Genomic DNA, 19,270 nt, shown 5'->3' with positions numbered 1-19,270 from the left:
GAAGTTCACACCAGTGTCTTTGGGGGTAAAGGAATGGTTTAAGATTCCCTATTCACTGTATGCTTAGCAGGCTGATGGAGCACACGCCAATAGTCTTACATTGCAAGTCCTAAACCACTTGCTCTGCTATAGCTCCTTCTAGCCATGGAATTCCAGGCGGTGTCCAAGGGGTGAATTAAGCCTGACAAGGCTCCTGTGAGGTAAATTATTCCTGTTTTACAGATAGTGGCAAATTGGGGCACAGAGAAGTTAGGTGACTTGCACAAGGTCTTACTGCAAGTTCGTGGTGGTATTATGAAAATTAACGAGTAATTTTTTGCTTACAAGCTACCTGTAGTCACATTTTTCTACACATGCCCTAACCGCAGAGTGCACTGTATGCATAAATGCTAATAAGGTATACTCAGAATCACATTATAAAAAGAGGGTACCCAGACTGGGAAAATTGAGTTCCCTATGGGAAATCTTCAGCAGGACCCATCCCTCTCCTGATGATCAATTGGCAAGTCAGCCATCAGACCTTAGAACATAGTTAAGGATGTAAGTATGACCAGATTTGTAACTTGTGCATAGGTCTTCATAGAATTTCTCTATGCTTGAGTAATCATAACTTTAACTGAAACTTTAAATAAACCCGTAAAACAGACTAGACCTTGTACTTGTGAAATCTATGTGTGGTCACTATCCTTGGTCTTTGTGATCCTAGGGACTCTAAATCTGAAGCAAATAGCTAAGGTGACTTTCATTCTGAGCTTGAAACTATAGCAACCACAGCCAAACCCAGAGTGTTGTAATACATTACTAAATTCACTTTAAATTAAAATCAAAGGCTACAAGGGTAATATTCCAAAATACAAAGATTCAAGAAATTTTTTGGTGCCACAAAGTGGCACAGTTGTGTACTGCAATGTTAGAATGGTACAGTACTACAACCATAAACTCACAATCCATGTCTCCAGGGCTAGCCTAGTGGGTTTTTTGGGGGGTGGGAGGGGAGGCACTGGGGAGAGAGGAGAGTGTGCATGCGTGTGTGTACATGGACAATATATACAAGTATATTATACACATATACACAGAGACTCTTACCTGGTCTATCATATCAGCTCTCCCTGGCATATGGCATTCACTGTCAGCTAAGGAAGTGGATGGGGATGTGGAAAATAGCTTGTCCATCTGAATAAAATGGGTTTCATATAAGCATCTTAAATTAGAGCAGGGCTACTGGATTCAGATGAGCCCTTACACAGATCTGGTCAGCTGTGTATGGAAAGGAAAGACCCTATAGTTTAGGGGTTTGAGCTGGTATCCTCCATATCTCAAGCCCCACTGTTCTATACAGTGGTGTGGGCTGGTTGGTAGACCCTCCACCCTGAACAGCTGCACTTCGGTGGTGTTCTACAGTGAGGAAAGAGGGTCTGCCTGGTGGTTAGGGCATGGGACTCAAGACACAGGTTTAATTCTCTGCTGTGCTACAGACTTCCTAGGTGACCGTGACTTAGGCCCAAATCCTCACATATTTAGGTATTTAAATATCTTTGAGGATCTGGGCCCTAGTGCTTTGGTGTCCCATCTGTAAAAAAGGGTAATACTTCCCTACACCATCTCAGGGCTGGGATGAGGCTAAGTACACTACAGAGGGTCGAGGACTGAGATACTATTGTAATGAGGACCCTGTATGTACCCGAGGGAGGAATATATAACTAAACAGCTTTGGGCTGGGACTCACAGTAAAGTATACATTTAGCAGCACCCCAACTCCTGCACACATCTTTAGTGCTGTGGTCAGAACCTCATTTTTAAATCTTTGATCCAAGTCCAATCTAGTCTTGGAATGAAGAAATTCGCAGCTCTCACCATATGATTTTGAATACAATAGCAGAAGGAACTATTGTGAACCAGCTGTGCAGTGAGTTATGGCAAAACAATGGCCAAATCTTGTCCCCCGAAGATGTTGCATGGTCTAGTGCAAGAGGAGGCTCTAACTTTACAAATATTTAAGTAAGTCCCAATCAGAGTGAAGCTGGCCAGAGTTAGCAAAGACCATCCAGTTTTTTTTTTTTTTTTTTTTTTTAAAAGAGGAGTTACATGGGCTAATGCAATCACAGCTATAATTATTTCCAGAGCAAAAGCATTGGTTTTCATTCGCGTCACACCATAACTGCCTAATGGCAGGCGTTTCACTAGTACTAAGCCTGTTTCCCATCAAGGTTTACTAACATCTACCATAGTACACTGACAGGGTATAATTACTGTCTAATTCCCAAATCCAGAAATAATGCTGCCTGTCCTTTAATTTCTACATTTTATAAAAGTGGTGGAGCTTGAATCATTGCTGAGTTGGACTTCAACTACCACGGGGTAAGGAGGCAGAGGAAACTGGTTTCAGTTTGAGCAGAACACAACTCCTGTGACAACAGTGATATGTCTTCATTTGGCCAGTTAGACATGAGCTAGCTAGCATAAGATTATTGCAGGAGAATGCGATAGAGTCCTGCAATCAGAGGACAGATGCACTACGCCCCCTTGGAGTATCTCCATATGGAACAGGTGATGGTAGCAGGGTTCTTTTACCTCACCAATGAGAAGGGCCCCTGGCACCTTGTGTTAGTCAGCAGGATACTTTGAATTGGTAGTGCTGGAATAATCATGCTGCAGCCTTGCAGCTTAGCGTCATGCATGTGAAGTTATTACTATAAAGGTGTCAGACTGGTGGTTCCAAGAACTGCAGTCCTCTGGTAACAGGACAGGTACAGGTGAGCCATTTTCCAAAATCCTTCTTGGTGCTTTGCCAACATGCTTTGATTTTCCTAAAGGGTGATCCCTTCCAGCTGAAGCAAAAGTATTTCAGTCTCCCTGTCCCATTTGATGCTGAGACTGCTGCCAACAACAAATGTGAAGGGTGTGTGATATGGACACCTCTCCTTGTGCAACCTAGGTAAGAACCAACAGCTCATGTGGTACATCTCACAGAACTTCTCTCGGCTCATAAGTCTACTGACCTGAACTGAAACAATGTTGAGAGCGTCTCTGCTATTCTACCTTATCCGGAGTCATCATGGCTCCTGTCTCAAAGTCCATTACTCTCTGCTGTTTGACCAACTTTAAGATCTCCCTTCCATGCTTGTGGACTCCAAGTAATTGGAAGACAACTCTCCTTACTCAGACAAGCGCTCACCTCTGCAGTGTTCTTGCACTTGGTTTTATGACAATTTTCTTTTAAATAAATTGGGCAAGTATAATTTCTGTGGACTCTTTAAACTGATGAAAAGGAAGGGGTCTCAGTGCTTTGCAAGTAATTAATTTCAGAATGTCTGAGGCTAGGTATATTTCACTCATGTCATCCCCTTTACATTTTTGCACTGAAGAGAGACTGAAGCTTTGAAATGTCAGTTTCATTTCAGCTTTTGCTATGGGCTTGTCTACACTACCGCTTAAGTAGATGTAACTTACCTGGCTCCAGGTTTAAAAAGCCACCCTTCCCCCCCTGGGCGACGTTACATAGTGCGGTGGAGACACCACTTTAAGTCTATGTCGGCAGGAGAGCATCACAGCTATGTTGTCCCGCCAACATAGCTTCCGCCTCTCATTGAGGTGGAGTAATTATGCCAAGGGGAGAGCGCGTCTTCACCAGATGCGCTGCAGCGGCGCAGCTGCACCGATGTAGCGCCGTAGTAGAGAGGTCTGGAGTCAGAGGGCTAGTCTACAACTCAAAGCCCCACACTGTACCATTGGACAAGCCTGGTGGGGGAAATGGATCATATTTTAAAGGGATAGAGCCAACACACTCACTCACTCACACTTTTTGACCACTCTTGCTGTGTTGCCTCCACAGTGCTGGACTGACCTTGAGTCTACATTGGCAAAATTGGCACTTATCAATTCACCCCAGCACAGCTCCAGTGCTGGTAACAGCTATGGAAGCCATGATGCAGGAAGTATGGGGGGGGGGGGGGGGGGGGGTCAGGCATTGCCTCCACTTGTCATCAAACCCTTCAAGTGAAGGCACCAGAGCCCTCTCTTCACTATAACTTCCACCAGTGGTGCTGCATGTCAGCAATTACAGGTCTCACTTTTGCTAGTGTGCCCATATCCTGAGTATTAGATTTCAAGCTCTAAGGGCAGGTCAAAGCAAACACACACACAGTTCAGGGCTGCAACTTGGATGAGGTCCCAAAGCCACGTTGAAGACAGTTTAAACCTTACAACCTGAATCAACATTAAATAATCAATGGAAAGCATCAGTGTTCGGGGAGCTGTGTCTCATAGGACAAACCTTGGTGTAGACTCCTGAACCACTTTTTTGGAGGTTTTGCTGCAGCTTGTTCTGGGAACAGAATGTGGAGTGGGGCAGAAAAGGTCAGAAAACATTACTCATCCAAATGCCTTAGTCCAGGGGTAGTGAATACATCACAACTGGCACAAGTCCATAGACCAAAGTTTATAAAGCTTTATTGAACATTGTGAACAGCTGTGCAGTGAACAAACAATACAATGCTCTGGAAGTTTCACAGCTGGTTTTAGTTTTAACCTCCCTTGAGAGAGCAGCAACCATCTCTGCAGCTCTCCAGTAGGAGAAGCTTGTGTGGAGACAAATGGATGGCAGACAGGAACATAACCTTGAAAGTTTATAGACCCAGTGTATTTCAAGAACTGGTTAAGTTTCTCACAAGCAAACATTTGCCACAGCAAGGAACACCATTCCCTCTGGGAGCTGCTGCTATGCACTGGAACAGATGAGCAGGAAAGAAAGCTGTACAGCAAGTGCCACTAGGGAAACCTCCCCTAGGCTCCCCAAAACCAGCCTGCCAGGAGAGAAGAGAGATCCCAGGACTGCTCACTAGCCATTTATTGCTCCCTCCCTCCATTGCACATTACCAGCGGCTGGGTTGCTTGGGACAAAAGAAAATGCACAGACAGTCCTGGCCTGCAAACACTGTCAGTTAAATGGATACAACCATTTGCTATTTTGAACCACCCCACATCATGCTTACTAAAAACTCTGAATCCTCCCTCCCTGCTCTCACCTCATCATTCCAGCTAGGAATGCTGACAGTTTTAAACTAACAGTGAAATTAAAACAACCCCAAACACCACAGCAGAGCATGCTTTGTATCCAAAGAGTCAAGACCTCTGTAAACTGGAAATCCAGCAGAGAGGGAGGCAGGCTTTGATGCCTGTGAGAAGCGCTTTAAAAGCAGCATCATGACAACTCAAAGTTTTTTCAGTTATGATCTGGGAGAATGCAAGCAGTTCAGAAAGCACTTGGGCAGTGCACATTTTTCAATTTGGCATGAAGAGCAGGAGGCGATAACTCAGCAGTCTCTGGCTCCAGCAGCTTTCAGCTGAGTGCATCTGTTAACTGTTGCAAGTCCCCTTGAACAGCAGTGCAATGAAGACTATCTCCCCGCAAACAGCAACATGGAGAATCTTCTAACTGCTTCAGCAGAATGGTGGGCCCAAGGCTCCCACAGAGACAGCCGTGGCCTTATACAGACAATTGAGAGACAAACACAGATGACCACAACGCAACAGCTGGACAGGTCCTTCTTCCACCACTTCTCAGAGGGGAGGGCCAGTGTCCATTCCCAGAAATAAGGGAAAGGAAAACATATAACTCTTCTGCTTCTAAAAGCAGGTAGCAGTGCCAGAATTCACACAGTAAACAACTGACATCAAATTTCATAGGCAAAGTGGGAGGGCTGGTCAGGAATTTGCCGCTGTAGTCCACACACTTTATAGAAAACAGGCTGCTTGTACTCCAGTCACGTGCCTAGCAAGCCCTCCCTCCCCCCGCCCCCAACCTCACCCAACGCCCCTCTTTAAAAGCAAACCCAGAGCTGCCAGCAAGCTGGAGGAACTTTTAGGTACCGACTATGCTGGGATCGTGAGCAGACTCAGGCAGCTGGGAGCCACTGCAGTGATACAAGAAGCAGTTCCCCCAGCAGCTGTAGCAGATGAGGAACAAGGCTGCCAGGAAGACCAAGGCACAGATTGTGCATGGCTTCCGCTCCAGGAGGAAACTCAGCAGATAGAAGCCCATGAACATTGAGTGACTGAACCACAAAGCCGGGTTGAGGGGCTTAGGAATGAGGAGGACAGGCAGTAACCACTGAAGGCAGTACATAGTGACTGGCAGGCAGGGACCCAGGGACAGCAGCAATCAGAAGCACTCCTAGAACTTTTTCCTGCAGCTCCTCAGGTGAGCAGGATTCCCAACACTGTTCTGTAATGTGAAGATAAAGCTTTAAAAGAAAAAGAAAAAGTCAGGATTAGGGTAATGTGCTAGAGAGGCCAACACCAATTCTCCTCATACACCGAGTCACTTATTTGCTCCCAATCTACTGTACACTGACAATCACGGCATTGTTTTAACATGGTTTAGTATTAGGAGTTCCTCACACCGAGATTGGAGGCTGCACTATAGTCTCCCAGGAGAAATGGTGAAAATACCACCACCGAGTACATAACACTAGATAAAACATTTAAAAAATGTACAATGGGGGGCAAGCCTGCATCGACAAGGAGATGGATTTGGTCTAACTTCCTGGTCAATGCTTCTCTTTCCCAAAGGCCAGCTGTTATCTGTGTCACTGGCTCAAATTCTAACAAAGTAGTAAAAAACCCAGTCCCTTCGCGCAGTGTGGGAGGCTAGAGGGAAAGCAAAGGATTCCATGGGGAAAGACTAGAGCGGCTGGTTTTCCTACTAATGTGCATACTCAGCTCAAACTGTCCAAAGAAATTTGGAAGGTGGTGTCAGCAAGTGCACTTTACAAAGATCACCGCACAGTGGTTGCGTGGGAAGTAATGGAAGACAAGGAACAGAACCTAATTTTGCTTCCAAAGGGGAAATCACATCTGTCTAATAGGCACAGCTGGAAAAGTGGTTCAGCATAAGGCTGACAGCATGTGAGAGGGACTGTGATGATTGATGAGATCTTCACATCTGAACTGAGGATGGGATCATGGGAATCTCTCCTTTACCAGGTTGCTTCTTGCTTTCCTGCCTGCACCTAAAGTGGGAGAATTTTACCGAGTCTGCTCTGCAGTCCTGCTTGTCATTCCTTTCCTCAGCAGCTGCAAACCCAGAGTCAGTCAATTTCACACAGATGCAGGTACTGCAAAGAAAGCCCTTGGGGAGGAGGTAAAAAGCAACAGTGAAACTCAGTTTCCCTCAGCAACTTCTTAAGATCTTAGAAGAGGGAAAGCTGGGGCGGAGGTCAGAGAAAGATGCCTTTATGGCATTTAGACACATTGCTGAAAAACTCATATCTTGAGCCCATCCATGTACCATCTCCTCTGCACATACATGGGCCCATTAAAAAGTCCCCTAGCCCCAAACATAGTATGCATCTTCTAATGCAGCATTCTGACAGCAGAGATCCCAATCATGCAATATGAAATTCAAGCCATGTGTAGCTAAACTCTGAATGATGACAGCATGCACACTACAATGAGAAAGACCATCTCTGCCTGAAGGATTTACAATCTAAGCCAGACAGACACATTCAGATCAGACAAAATACACTGATGGATCAGATATGGGACAATCTCAAAATGACAGTGTTTATACATAAACATGGGATTTCCTTCCTTGGATTATCATAATAAAACCATGTGAAAGCAGCATGTTTTGAGAAGACATCTGAATGGAGAGAGTGGCCAACCAGTATACTAAGTTGCACTGCTCCCTTTAACAGATCAGCAGCAGTCACAGTGAGCAATCTAAGCAGCTCAAGCTAGAATACTTAGCTCTAGATAGCATTTGTCATCCGAGGATCTCAAAGTACTTTAGAAAGGAGGATATATTTTCAGTTTACAGATAGGGGAAATGGATGGAGAAAGAGGATTTTGAAACTTACCCAAGATCACACAGCAAGTCAATGGTAGAATTAGGGTATTAGTCCTGGTTCTGACTCCTTGTCAGTACCTTGCTGAAACAATACACAAAGTGTGGTGGTGGTAAAGGGAAAAACGAAGGCACAGGCAGCAGATCTCTCAACAAGGGCTAATGAGAACAGTTTACATTTATACAGCACCTTTCATCCCACAGTGCTTCATAACTACATTTATACAGCACAACTGAAGGGGATGGCAGGCAGCCAAGGCACAAAAGGGCAAGTGAAACATGTGCCCAAGGACAACAGGGCAAGCCCCTCCTCTTAGAGAAGTGCCAGGGGTTCTAGTGACCATGCAGAGCAAACACATTCTTGGTTTATAACGGCTTGTCCTAAAGACCCTTCTTCCTTCAAACACTAAGCTGCATGGTTCTCTCTGTGTCAGAGGGCAGAAGGGCTGAGCTGAGCCAGGCAGGAATAGAAACTGTAGTTGCAGGGGGGCCCATGGGACAAAGAAGCTGAGAAGATAAACAACATATTCCCTTGGCTAAAACTAGAAGAGAAGGATGGGATTTCCTGGCTAGGGGAGCAAGGATGAGGAGGGAAGAAGGGGCTGCATGAAAAAGCCAAAACACGGCCACAAAGAAAATGGTTTCCTGCCAAAAGAGAGTGAAGTCATAATAAAGATTAGGAAGTTCCCAGGCATATTTGAGCACCTGCTCCTCCAGCAAGAGCTGGGAACACATTCCGGCCTCATAGGCAACATTCTCCCCATGCCACCAGCAAGAGGGTGTATTTTAATAGTGATGAAAGAGGAGGCTGCCCAGCATCTCCATCCCGGCAGACAGCACATCACCAGCGTTTTAGAGTATTCCTGGAGAAAGCATGGGGTGCACTGGTCCTGGGAAGGTGTGGTGGAGAGGAGAGAAAGTACCGTCCAGCAGAGAGCGGGGAGGTGGGGGTTATTTTATCAGTAAAACTAATGAGTTTATTTTCAGGCCTCACAATTACTAAGTTGTTTGTTTTATGTGTCAGTATTTTCTAGTGGTTAGAGCCAAGAAACTGGAATCGGACTCCCAAGTTTTTATTCCTGCTTCAGTCTGTGTGTCCATGGGCTATAGTTAGTTAATAAGATAATACTCCCCTATATCACAGAGGTGCAGAAGGGCTATTAACCTTTGTAAAGCATGTTGAGATCCTCAGATGAACATCATTATAGAAACTAAGTATTAGTTAGTTCCTCCCCAGGGTAAGTGTTCACAGAAGTGAGCTAGCAGCACAGCTCTCATGGGAGTTGAGCAGCTAAGTCACTGCTCTTCTCCCTACTCAGACACTCACTTTTTGTTCCTATCTATTCAAACATATGGTATGACAGCAGGCAGTAAAACAATTGTGGCAAGTCAGTGCTCTGCAGCTCTCCTTGAATCCTTCTAAACTGCTCCATATCATATGCACAACATGAATCTTATTGTTACTTATATAGCAACTTTTGTCTCCATGTTCCCCCCAAAGCACTTTACAAGCTTAACCATTATATAAAGTATACACAAAAATCACTATTTCCACCAATGGACTGCAGTGTACTGAAGCACATGGTACAGCCGTTGGGCCCTTTAAGGCCGAGAGCTGTAGTTGTAGGTCACATATTTGCTCCTAGTGATGTGCCTAAAGGCAATCACATAAGGCTTCTCTCTCTTAGGCAGAGGAGCAGCCAGAGGAAGGGGGAGGTCACTGTACCCGTCAGGTGGAAAGCATGACAAGAAGACACCTACAGGGAGCAGGAGCTGGCTGGAGAGAAACCTCAGCAGGGTAGGGCTGTGAAGTCCTAGAGACAAATGCTAACATATGACCCTGAAGGGTAGTGAGACTATATTGGGTTGCTTTATTGAGACACCAAGATTCAAAACATAAGAGCCCTGAGTAAAGGAACTAGAACTATGCATTTGTCTGGATCATGGATTCTACCTTCCCTAGCTGGTGGATCAGCTGTTAATAGTAACAAGTACTCTTTTCACCTCTTTTTCGCCACCCACCCAAGTCCAACACAGCTATGAGTGTCTCATGGGGATTCCAGTCATCTTAGCCATATCACCTTCCTTTTACTAAATGGTGAAATATTTATTTGGTTTGTGGTCTTTGACACACAATTTCTTATGCAAGTTACAAGAGTATTTTAAAAGTATTCAATTCTGCCTAGACTCCTGAGCAATAGTCTGAGGCAGGGACACAGCAAGCACACCAAATCCCCACCTGATTTTCTCTTTTTCCTCAAGGAAACTACAGTTATCTGCTCTTGACCAAGAGGAGTAGATTACCAGGTACTGACAGCAAGTTATTAACTGCCATACAGCAGCATTTCATTGTCTGTGCTTCCCCGTCTCACAATGGCATTCTGCTTCTTCCAAACCTACTGATCTCATTCACCTCTGACTCATCTTTCATTGATTCCTTGGCTAAGATGGTGCACTGTCATCTTTACAGATTGCAGTCCTTATACTCACTCTCATCTGGTTTGTCAGCCACTTTTGTTAGTCATTCCAGGAACAGTGACTCCTCTGAATCCATCACAGCTGTTAGCACCGCTAAGTTTAACTTTAGACCCTTCAGTCAGAGAGCGTACAAAAAGCTGCCTGACATTCTCACTGCACTCAATAATTCACTGTTCCTTTCTATGATCTCCAGGCAGCGCATTGACGTCTCCTACTCTAGAGTTCCTGCAATACCCTCAGGGTCTGAGCGACCCACCACATCAGAGCTAAGCAAATACAAATTGTTTTCCACAGACAGTCGCTTATGCTCATTAGTGAATCCACGCCAGTCATGCTCCCATCCTTTCCACTTGCTCCCATGAACAACATTTAAGCACCAAGAGGATAATAGGGTTATGGGAATAGCCAGCATGGATTTGTTAAGAACAAATTATTCCCAAATTAATCTAATTGCCTTCCTTGACAAGGTTACTGGCCTGGTGGATTGGGAGAAGAAGTAGTGTGATATATCTTGATTTTTGTAAGGGTTTTGACAGTCATACATGACAGTCTCATAAGCAAACAGGGGAAATGTGGTCTAGATGAAATAACTATAAGGTGGATCACAACTAGCTGAAAAACCGTACTCAAAGAGTACTTATCAATGGTTCTCTGTCAAATTTGAGGGATGTATCTAGTGGGGACCCACGGGGTATGTCCCAGGTCCAGTATCACTCAGTACTTTCATTAATGACATGGATGATTGAGTGGAGAGTACACTTATCAAATTTGCAGATGACACCAAGATGGGAGGAGTTGCAAGCATTTTGACGAATGGCCTTTACAAATTGGAGAATTGGTCTGAAATCAACAAGATTAAATTCAGTAATGACAAGTGCACAGTCCTACACTTAGGAAGAAAAAACATCAAATGCACAACTACAAAATAGGAACAACAGGCTAAGTGTACTGCTGAAAAGGATCTGGGGGTTATAGTAGATCACAAACTGAATATGAACGTGATGCAGCTTAGAAAAAAGCTAATATTCTGGGGTCCACTAACAGGAGTGTTGTGTGGAAAACACGGGAGGTAATTGTTTCTCTTGTCTCAGCACTGGTGAGGCCTCAGCTGAGTTCTGTGTCCAATTATGGGCACCACACTTTAGGAAAGAGGACAAATTGGGTGAGTCCAGAGGAGAGCAACAAAAATGATGAAAGGTCCAGAAAACCTGACCTATAAGAAAAGGTTAAAAAAAACTGGGCATGTTTAGTCTTGAGAAAAGAAAGCTGAGAGAGCACCTGATAACCTTCAAATACATTTAGGGTTGTTATAAAAGGATGGTGATCATAAGAACATAAGAAACATAAGAACGGCCCTACTGGGTCAGACCAAGGTCCATCTAGCCCAGTATCCTGTCTACCGACAATGGCCAATGCCAGGTGCCCCAGAGGGACTAGGACATAATGGGGCTTCACTGGCAGCAAACAGATGCTGCAGACTCTTATGGACCTTACAGGTTCAACAATCCTGGGCTCACTCCCTCTGCAGACCATGGAGAACTTCATTACAGCATGCGCACTCACACCCACCCCTACATACCATGTGTTTTCAGGGGCCGCATCCCTACCCCTAACACTCCACCATTAAAGGACAACCACAGCTTCACAAACACTGATCTGTGAATGCCACAGTTGCCGTACATGGATGTAAAATGGACATGAATGTTCTTCCCCTTGTTAATAAATTAATGGAACAGAACTTAAGTTTTTAATGTATTTGCTTTTAAACTGCACAGACTTTTCTTTGTACTGATTCTATTACTGAATAAAATTCTTGGGAAATAATTCATCTTTATTAGTTCACAAACATATGCTGCAGAGTGCCAACCAGTTTTGAAATCACCCACTTGTTACTGTATAGTGTAACAACTCATAAGATCAGTGGCAAACAGTATAATATCAAATATACAACAAGCACTGCAAAATTCATAGGTGCACTGACAGTGGTATATTCATAGATGTACACCAAGTGTCACACAATTCTTAACAGGCCCCAAAACAGCAGGGTCAGGTAGAGCACAGTACACCACAACACATTATTGTGGGTTGCTGTTTAAATGCTCTTTCAAAGCCTCCCTGAGCCGTATAAGCTCCTTGTATCTGGCTGCTCAAACACTGCAGACAGCTACTCCACCTCTACCCTTTGCCCCAGCAGCAACTTTTCCCCCTTTGCTTCACACACATTATCCAGCACACTAGACAGCTATAACTAGGCACTACCAAATTCACGGTCCATTTTGGTCAATGTCATGGTCATAGGATTTTAAAAACCCGTAAATTTCATGATTTCAGCTATTTAAATCTGAAATTTCAAGGCGTTGTAATTGCAGGGGTCCTGACCCAAAAAGGAGTTGCAGATCCCCCTAAAATAACCTTGTGACCCCCACCCCGCAACTCCCTTTTGGGTCAGAACCCCCAATTTGAGAAATACTGGTCTCCCCTGTGAAATCTGTGTAGTGCTTCTTCTCTGTCAGTGCAGCTCTCACTTCAGTGTCCTACGCTGGAGAGCTGGGGCGAGCGTGGCATACAGATCCAGGAATGTGGCCTTGCACATCCAAAAGTTCTGCAGCCACTGCTCCTCATCCCAAGTCTGCATTATGATGGGATCCCACCAGTCAGTGCTTGTTTCTCAGACCCAAAAGTGGCACTCCACCATCTTCAGCTGCTCTGTAAATGGCACCAACAACTTTGAATTGGTTCTCGCTATATCCCACAGCAGCCTATCTTCCAAGAAACTGTCATGTTCCCCGCTGATTTGATTATTCTTACAGCTCTGCAAATACCAGAGGATCACGTGTCCTGTGCTTGCAATACTTACAATAGTGCAGAATTGTGCATGCTCCTGTCAGAGATGGCGGACAGTGAGGAGGGCTGTGCACATTATACAAATACCTATCAGGGTTGGTCTAGGTCAGGGGTCGGCAACCTTTCAGAAGTGGTGTGCCGAGTCTTCATTTATTCACTCTAATTTAAGGTTTCACGTGCCAGTAATACATTTTAACGTTTTCAGAAGGTCTCTTTCCATAGGTCTATAATATATAACTAAACTATTGTTGTATGTAAAGTAAATAAGGTTTTAAAAATGTTTAAGAAGCTTCATTTAAAATTCAATTAAAATGCAGAGCCCCCCGGACCGGTGGCCAGGATCCGGGCAGTGTGAGTGCCACTGAAAATCAGCTCATGTGCTGCCTTTGGCACGCGTGCCATAGGTTGCCTACCCCTGGTCTAGGTTTACCTGGTCCTGCCTCAGTGCAGGGAGATGGACTTGACTTCTTGAGGTGCCTTCCAACTCTACATTTCTATGATTCAGTTATTCAAACCACCAAGGTCTAACTTAACAGGAACAATTATAAGATTCACATGCATAAGTACTTGCACATTCAGGGAGTCAGGGAACAAAAACAACATTATGAATTATCTAACCAGTCACAAATAACCAGCACTGCTCTAATTTTAAGTATTTGCAATGAAGTATTCAAAAAGCTAAGAGAATAAACACATTTGAGGAGCTTGTGATCTGTTCCTGGATAATCTACAAGTAGAAAAGGCTTAATTCATCATAACTTTAGTTGTAAGGTATTCATTAAGCTATAGTCCCTATATATTAGTCCATGGATACCCATTTTATATCCCCTCTCTTCTGCAGAGAGAGTGTGCCACTCCCAATTACCTTAGGGCTCTACTTACCCCTGACTAGTGAAAGTCAGCTCTGATTATCCCCACTAAACACCCAAGGAAGTGCTCAGTGGTAATCTTATTCAGCCCTCATTAGGGTTGCTGTTAAGCAGGTGTTGGTCCAGAGGGAAGGCAAAACTTCGGTGATTTATGAATCGTTCCCTCCCAGCATGCTAGTCAAGCTGCCACCCAGTTTGGCAGCTAAAAGACTTTACAGCAAGAGATCACTTATGTACCAGCAAGAAGATGGTCAACTATTCAGCTTTTTAGAAACACAAACGTCTCCCTGGAATTTAGAGGCACCAGGTGTCTAGAGCAAATTCTGTCAAGTGTCTACACTACAGCCTTATTCCGGCCGATGGAAGTGCCCTACTACACTGAAAGAACAGGAGTATTTGTGGCACCTTAGAGACTAACAAATTTATTTGAGCATAAGCTTTTGTGGGCTACAGCCCACTTCATCAGATGCATAGAATGGAATGTATAGTAAGAAGATATAGATACATACAGAGAACATGAAAAGGTGAAAGTTGCCATACCAACTCTAAAAGGCTAATTAAGATGAGCTATTATCAGCAGGAGAAAAAAACTTTATTTGTTAGTCTCTAAGGTGCCACAAGTACTCCTGTTCTTTTTGCAGATACAGACTCACACGGCTGCTACTCTAAAACCATTCCAGACAGTTGACAAGAAGGTGTGAGGATACTTAACATGGGGAAATAGACTCAATTTGTGTAATGACCCAGCCACTCCCAGTCTCTATTCAAGCCCAAGTTAATGGCATCTAGTTTGAAAATTAATTCTAGTTCAGCAGTTTCTTGTTGGAGTCTGTTTTTGAAGCTTTTCTGTTGCAAAATTGCCACCTTTAAGTCTGTTACTGAGTGACCAGAGAGGCTGAAGTGTTCTCCTACTGGTTTTTGAATGTTATGATTCTTGATGTCAGATTTGTGTCCATTTATTCTTTTGCGTAGAGACTGTCCGGTATGGCCAATGTACATGGCAGAGGGGGCATTGCTGGCACATGATGGAATATATCACATTGGTAGTCACTTGAATGCTAGGATAGCTGCCCATAATGCACCGCTCCCAATGCCGCTGCAAGTGCCGCAAATGTGGCCATGCCAGTGCACAAGCAGCTGTCAGTGTGGACAGACTGCAGCGCTTTCCCTACTGCACTCTCCGAAGGCGGGTGTAACTCACAGCGCTCTACATCTGCAAGTGTAGCCATGCCCTAAGCTGCCATGGAATAAGAGGGAAGGTTCTTTCATGGATCACTAACTGGTTGAAAAAAAGGATAGTACTAAGTTGTCAGTTTTCACAAGTGGAGAAGGGTAAATAGCAAGGTCCCCCAAAGATCCGTACTGGGCCCTGTGTTGTTCAACATATTCATAAATGATCTGGAACAGGGGACGAACAGTGAGGTGGCGATATATGCAAATGATACAAAATTCTCAGGACAGTTAAGTCCAAACCTGACTGCAAAGAGTTACAAAGGGATCTCAAAAAACTGGGTGACAATATGGCTGATGAAATTCAATGTTAATAAATACAAAGAAATGCACATTGGATAAAATAATCCCAACTATACATACAAAATAATGGGATCTAAATTAGCTGTTACCACTCAAGAAAGATCTTAGAGTCATCAGGCATAGTTCTCTGAAAATGCCCACTCAATGCACAGTGGCAGTCAAACAAGCTAACAGAATGTTAGGAACCATCAGGAAAGGGACAGATAAGAAGACAGAAAATATAATATCGTTACTATGTAAACTCATGGTACGCCCAATATTGAATACTGCCTGCAGTTCTAGTCACCCCATTTCAAAAAAAGATATATTAGAAGTGGGAAAGGTGCAGAGAAAGGCAACAAAAATGATTAGGGGTATGGAACAGCTTTTATAAGAGGAGAGATTAAAAAGACTGGGACTGTACATCTTAGAAAAAAGATGACGTGGGGGGGGGGATATGATAGAAGTCTATAAAATCATGAATGGTGTGAAGAAAGTGAATAGGAAAGTATTATTTACCCCTTCACATAACATAAGAACTAGGGGTCACCTGACAAAACACATAGGCAACAGGTTTAAAACAAACATGAAGAAGTACTTTTTCACACAACAATGTCAACATATGGAACTCAATGCCATGGGGTGTTGTGAAGCACAAAAGCATAACTGGGTTCAAAAAAGAATTAGAGAAGTTCACGGAGGCTAGGTCCATCAATCGTGATTAGCCAAGGTGGTCAGGGACACAACCCCATGCTGCAGGGGTCCCTAAACCCCCAAGTGCCAGAAGCTGGGACTGGATGACAAAGGATGGATCACTTGAAATTGCCCTGTTCTGTTCATTCCCTCTGAAGCATCTGGCACTAGCCACCATCAAAAAACAGAACACTGGGCTAGATGGATCATTGGTCTGACCCAGTATGGCCATTCTGATGTTCTTAAGATAGGCAGATAGCATGAAGTGCCAGACTCTGAAAGGAGAGAGAGAAAACTGAGCTACGTAGAAAAGAATGACAGCATGGAAAGAAGAGCAAATGCATTTTAATTTTTCCACAGTAAATTACAGATAATCATTGCACTAACAAAGTATTTTGAGAGCCCACTGAACTACCTTGCAAATAATTAACCCACCATTGGTCTTCAGGTGACAGTACTGTCTCCCTATCACAATCTTAAGAAGAAAGATCGAACCAAAGTAGTCGCCAAAACAGCTGCACAGTTAATCATTTGTCATGTCATCCATCTATGCTTGCATCTAAGCAGCAGGATTAACACAACATCCACTGAAGTGAATTATATGCCTGTTATCATTAAAAAACATTTTTCTATATATTTGTTCAGTGCAGAGGACCATACCAGCACTGCCTTACCACCCTAAACTGCAGCCAAGTTACAAGCATGGTCCAGCACCAGCAAAGGAAATGGATGTAATACATAAACAGGAAACAGAGCTACTTCTGATTGTGACTGTCAAATTTAGCCCAGACTAGTTTTTATGAGGAGAGGTGTGCACTTTTTTTTTTTTTTTAATGTTAAAAAAAATCATGGAAAGCCAAGAACTGGAAAAAGGGAGATCTACAGACCCAAGGGACATGAAGGGGATCGGAAAAGAACTAGATCGGGGCAGGCAAACTTTTTGGCCTGAGGGCCGCATCCCGTTTCCAAAAATTGTATGGACGGCCGGTTAGGGGAGGCTGTGCCTCCCCAAACAGCCAGGCATGGCCCGGCCCCGCCCCCTATCTGACCCCTCCCCCCATTCAACCCCCCCTCCTTCCTGACTGGCCCCCCTGGGACCCTGCCCCCATTCAACCCCCCTGTTCCCCGCCCGGACCACCACCACCCCGGACTCCCCTGCCCTCTATCCAACCCCTCCTGCTCCCTGCCCCTTACTGCGCTGCCTGGAGCACCGGTGGCTGAGGGCGCTACAACCTCACCGCCCAGAGCAGCAGGACAGGCAGCCGCGCCGCCCGGCTGGAGCCAGCCACGCCACCGCGCAGCACCACGGCTCTGCAGCTGCGCTGCCCCAGGAGCTCGCAGCCCTGCCGCCCAGAGCATTGCGCCGGCGGTGGGGCGAGATGAGGCTGCGGGAGAGGGGGAACAGCAGGGGAGGGGCCGGGGGCGAGCCTCCCGGGGCAGGAGCTCAGGGGTCGGGCAGGAGGGGCGCGCGGGCCGTAGTTTGCCCACCTCTGAACTAGAGGATAGATGATCCAAAGATGGGGAAGTATTTCTATCTAGAGAAATCAGACAAATGGATGAGCAAAGAAATGGCAACAGAGGCCTCGCCCCAAGCCCCTCGCTCCGCACTTATTTGTCTAAGGATGATCTGCCAGAGCACGTGGTCGCGTTCGCCACGGAGACCGACCCCTCGCCAGGCTGTGGGCCGCACCTGCACTTCACAGGTTAGTTCTGGGGAAAGCCTCTGACGTGGCCCCACACTTGGATCTTTGCAGAAAACAGGAACCTGCCCCTGCCCCCGTTAAATATCACGGGAGAGCCCAAGGCAAGGGAGACACCACAGCCCTCGAGCAAAGGGAGAGCGAGGAGAGCGAGCCACGCTGCCAGCACGGCGGGGCGGGTGACGGGAGCCGCGCCTCGGGACCCCTGCCCGACCGGCCCGCGGACCCCAACGCGCTGAGGGAGCCCCGGCGAGGCCAGGCACAGGATCACCCGGGCGGACAGGGGCCCCCTCAGCCCGCCTGTACCAGGAGCGGGGGGGCGCTGCCTCCTCTCAGCCCTGGGGCCGCACTCGCGCTAGGAGAGGCCCCCCGGGGCCCTAGACCCCAGAAACACCCGTTACCTGCGCACTCCGCCATGGCGCTCTCCGCGGCCCGGACTGTCCCGCTGCTGCTGCGCTCGCCTGCGTCCGTCACTCCCACAGGTCCCCAGCTAGCTGCTCTCTGCCTGAGAGTCGCGACGGGTCTCCTCTGGGGCTGCCCTTCCCACTGCCTGTCTCTATCCCGCACCGTGTCACCCCGGTAGCCTTGCCCCCCAATGGTTAACACACTCCCTTACTCCTCCTCAGCGCTCCCCGGGGAAACCTGGCCCCATGTAGGTGGTCTGGACCTATTTTGATCAGGCACCGCCAAGGACAGCCCCGGCTGAGCGCCTCCTGGAGATTCCAGTCTCGTGGATATGCTGTGTGCGATGGCCCGGGGGGCGCTGCAGAGATCGCTGGAGCCTGCTCCCGGGTGTGGAGCGGGGAGCTGCAGCAGGCTGGCCTCCCCCAAGGGTGGGGAGACTGCTGTGGGCATTCAAGTGGCCATGTTAATTGAATAGATCTCTGTGCGTGTCTGTATTACTACAGCATAACTCTCCTCAAGCACCATTGCAATGGTGCATTTTTTAAAAATTACTAAACACATTTCTCTAGGGATATTAAAGATCCGATTTTGGAAAGCTGGAGGCCGCAGGCTGCCCTCATACAAGCCCTGCGATGGAGCATGCAATTGTGCGTGTGGTGTTGATGGCTAATACTGGGTCAGCCCCACTGGATCATCATCCCCTGCCCCCGAGGATCTCCAGGCTTTAGAAAACCTCTCATACACAATCCCTCCCCAACCCTCTACCATACACACAATTCATCATATCACTCATGCTATGCAGTACATAGCGAGGAAAAATCCAAAACAGTTTATAGCCAGAAACATGAGCTTTGACTATCATTGCATAGCTTGCATAATAGATAGAGGGATAGATTCTCAGTTGATGCAAATTGGCATAACTT

At 45.9% G+C, this 19,270-nt stretch overlaps 1 protein-coding gene across 1 annotated transcript; it reads right to left on the bottom strand.

Moving 5' to 3' along the window:
* Positions 1 to 5,343: 5,343 nt before the first annotated feature.
* On the bottom strand, positions 5,344 to 18,460 carry BLCAP (BLCAP apoptosis inducing factor). The gene is made up of 2 exons (XM_065414236.1): positions 18,344 to 18,460; positions 5,344 to 6,242 (listed from the first exon to the last, which is right to left on the bottom strand). The coding sequence occupies exon 2, from the start codon at positions 6,122 to 6,124 to the stop codon at positions 5,861 to 5,863; it is 264 nt and encodes an 87-aa protein (XP_065270308.1). The 5' UTR covers positions 6,125 to 6,242; positions 18,344 to 18,460; the 3' UTR covers positions 5,344 to 5,860.
* Positions 18,461 to 19,270: the final 810 nt, after the last annotated feature.

This window comes from Emys orbicularis, chromosome 12, assembly GCF_028017835.1.
Source record: "Emys orbicularis isolate rEmyOrb1 chromosome 12, rEmyOrb1.hap1, whole genome shotgun sequence".
Lineage (NCBI taxonomy): Eukaryota > Metazoa > Chordata > Testudines > Emydidae > Emys > Emys orbicularis.
The sequence above is the reverse complement of the archived record's forward strand: the minus strand, read 5'-3'. Positions and strand labels throughout refer to the sequence as shown.